Here is a 3,561-nt window from a genome sequence, read left to right on the forward strand (position 1 = left end):
TCTAAATTAGCCAACTTTTCTAATTCCGCTGAGCATTAGCCAGTTCTAGTAGAGGAGTGTATGATGCTGTGACAGAGCTGTCAGAGTAAAGCCATCACTCTCACAGCACAGCACTTACTCAGCTCAATTACTGATTTCATTGAGGTCCAATTACTAAAACAGCAGATGGTCCAGTAATCTGCCATGAGACTGTTACAATGGAGAGACAATTCATCTCATCTCCCTATGCTAGCTACAGGGACAGCCCCGAGCTGCTTCACAGACATGAATACCCTGCTCTACAGGTGGGCTGAAACTTGCACACCTTTCACCCTGCTCATTCACATATCTTGTTAACCACAAACCAGGTAGCCGGCAGGTAGCCTAGTGGTTAGAGCGTTGGACTAGTAACAATAAAGGTTGCAAGATTGAATCCCCAAGCTGACAAGATAAAAATCTGTCGTTCGGCCCCTGAACAAGGCAGTTAACCCACTGTTCCTAGTCTGTCATTGAAAATAAGAATTTGTTCTTAACTGACTTGCCTAGTTAAATAAAGGTAAAATAAAAGTTAAGTCAGTGAACATCACTGTAGTGTCAACTACAATAGGTGAAATAGGACGGTAGTATCAGTATTTTTTTTATGGAAATCATGTAACATCGTTATTTTGGCAACAATGGACATATTACATCCAGAAAGCTCAATCTAATCCTTGGCTAATCTTAAACTGTATCAACCTGTATTATGCAAAGCTTGATGTCATTGTGCCTGTATGATGCACACACTACTACCTCATTGGACCCTAGAAAATATGTCAACCTCGTATGACGTAGTTATCCTCTTTATCTTCAAGACAGCTTGTCTGGTATTTAAGTAGCGATGACCATAATCCTGTTCAGCACATTGTGAAGTGGTCAGGGTGAGAAGGAGAGTCAGACCAAGTCAGGAAGAAGCCAACAGGAGGTTTCCTCCAAGTCAGGTGAGAGAGGTAGTACACACAAAACAAGAAAAATAACAATATTATCCCTTCACCATAGTGTTTCTTTGCAGCATGGGGAATTCTAAGAGTGGGGCACTGTCCAAGGAACTTCTGGAGGACCTGAAGTCCAATACTAAGTACAACGAGGCCGAGCTGTGTGTCTGGTACCAGTCCTTCCTCAAGGAATGCCCCACAGGCAGGATCACCAAGGAGCAATTTGAGGGCATCTATGCCAGCTTCTTCCCTAACGCAGACCCTACTGAGTACGCAAGGCATGTCTTTAGGAGCTTTGATACCAACGCAGATGGTCAACTGGACTTTAAGGAGTACATTGTGGCCCTGCACCTTACCTCCGGAGGCAAGACCCTGCAGAAGCTCGAGTGGGCCTTCGCACTCTACGACGTGGATGGAAACGGAACCATCAGCAAAAATGAGATCCAAGAGATTGTTAAGGTACAAAAACAAACAATTTCTCTGCCTCTAGTGTGTAGACACAGTAGCGGTGGTGGTAGTTACTGAACCACACAGTATACAAAATGGACATAAACAAATATTTTAGTTACAACCAAAAAGTGCAACAAGATGAATCAAATTAAAAGCAGAACATATATTATTTCATACATTTGTGAAATGATAAGGTGAATTGTTTAATATTCTACGTATTCAGTCATCCCGTAAAAATATGATGGGAGAACAATCTTCATGGAGTCTGCATTTCATGAACTGTGCTATTATAGAACATGTGCTGAATTCAGTATTTAATCTACATTTGAAAGTTACATGTTTTTCCTTATTGTTTGATTGCTTTACAGTCAATATTTAACATGATCCCCGAGGAAGACCAAAACGACCTGCCAGAAGATGAGAACACACCTGATAAGAGAGCAGACAAAGTCTGGGACTTTTTTGGAAAGAAAGAAGATGGTAATTTTGATTGTGAAGAATTTTCTAAATCTGATAGGATGAGAAGTTCTGGCATGACAGACTTCTTATGAGTTTTGCACAATTAGACACATTAAATAAACAACCATAATAATGTTGATTCAGTAATGACATTTTCTATGTTTCCTTTCCAGACAAGATTGCAGAGAGGGAATTCATTCAAGGAGTGATGGACAACAAGGACATCCTACGGTTGATTCAGTATGATGAGCCCCAAAAAATCAAGGACAAACTGAAGGAGAAGAAACAATAGCTTTCCGACAAAATCATTCTTTTGAATTCTATAAGACTGTTCAGAGCTTTACTGTTTACAAACCCAACTCTCCTGCCAGACCTGGGCTCTTTGTGCGCTAGACAACATTGGCATACACATTGAAGTACCGCACATTGTGGTGGATGACCTGTTTGTCTATGAGCCACCTGGACTTTTCTTCCCACTCAAATAACTGTTCCGTGCTCTAGAATTATGGGTATTCTTTTCTATTTCGTATTGAAATAATGGTTTCCAAGATTCTGTTGCCTGCTGCTGTGTTCACTTGCGTTCATTAGTTTAATAAAGAGAAAGCCACCAGGAAAGGACCCACTGGGCACACACTGGTTGAATCAATGTTGTTTCCATGATATTTATATGAAATTATGTCGAACCAACATTGAACTGACATCTGTGCCCAGTGGGGAGCTTCTTATGAAGGGAATTAGGATGAAGTTAACAATCCCTGTCTTACTATCAATCCTATTAGTATGTGAAGGTCAGTTTAGAAACATCCTGGCAGAGGTTTCTTATTAAGGTAATCATGTCTATAGAATGTGTCTTATAATGTGCTTAGCAGGACTGAAACCTCATACAATGTACAGTATTCAACTGGTAGAACAAAGGAAAAGGAGTATTTTTCTTGAATATTGTTGACATTTTGTTGACGCTGTCAGAGACTGCTGGAAACTATAATACAAAACACTGTGAAAAAAGACATTATAAAGCGGTTCTAAAAAACGTTTAAATGAATAAATATATATACTGCTTTGAGTGAACATGCAGATTGGTCACTTCAGGTAGCTATGTTTTTAAAGGGATTTAGGTAGAGAAAACTAGTAAATGTGATATGTAATATTCATTTTTGGTTGAAAGATTCAATGCATTCTAAAAAGAGCAATACAGATGTGCTTTCAAACATTGTCTGCCTGGTCCTGAGGGAATGAGATTTCTCTCTTGTTTGCATTTTTATTGACCTTCAATAAGCGTGTATTTAAGTGTGTAGAGTTGTTACTTTGTTTAGAAATGGTATCATCGTGAATTTGATCATATAAAACACCCTATGTTGGTTTATATTGTTAAAGAGACATACTATAGTATCAAATACAATAACTGTCTTTGTTTACAAGAACAATAGTAAACATAACTAAATTACCATAATTGCAATCTAAGAGAATGGCTCAATAGTGTTAATGAGATTGAGGAGCAGCCTCAAACTATGAGAATAGAAAGGTTCAGAACTTTAGTGAAAAATATATGGCAAGTAGAAATCAAAACTAGAGCTAGATGGGAGGGACTAAAGGGTAGCTGAAGGGTGGGACTAAAGGAAGAGGGATAACTAAGGTATAATGTACTGTGTCTGTAAAATGTATTGTATAAGCAGGAAGTATAAGTCTAAGTATTGTTGTCCAT

At 38.8% G+C, this 3,561-nt stretch overlaps 1 protein-coding gene across 2 annotated transcripts; it reads left to right on the forward strand.

The window, feature by feature from the left end:
* Positions 1-863: 863 nt before the first annotated feature.
* Positions 864-2,858, forward strand: rcvrna (recoverin a). 2 transcript variants are annotated; one of them, XM_045719477.2, is made up of 4 exons: positions 883-956; positions 1,028-1,409; positions 1,769-1,880; positions 2,033-2,852. In XM_045719477.2, exons 2-4 carry the CDS (start codon positions 1,029-1,031, stop codon positions 2,149-2,151), a joined length of 612 nt encoding a protein of 203 aa, XP_045575433.1. In that variant the 5' UTR covers positions 883-956; position 1,028; the 3' UTR covers positions 2,152-2,852.
* Positions 2,859-3,561: the final 703 nt, after the last annotated feature.

Source organism: Salmo salar, chromosome 06 (assembly GCF_965601325.2).
Source record: "Salmo salar chromosome 06, fSalSal1, whole genome shotgun sequence".
Taxonomy (NCBI): Eukaryota; Metazoa; Chordata; class Actinopteri; order Salmoniformes; family Salmonidae; genus Salmo; species Salmo salar.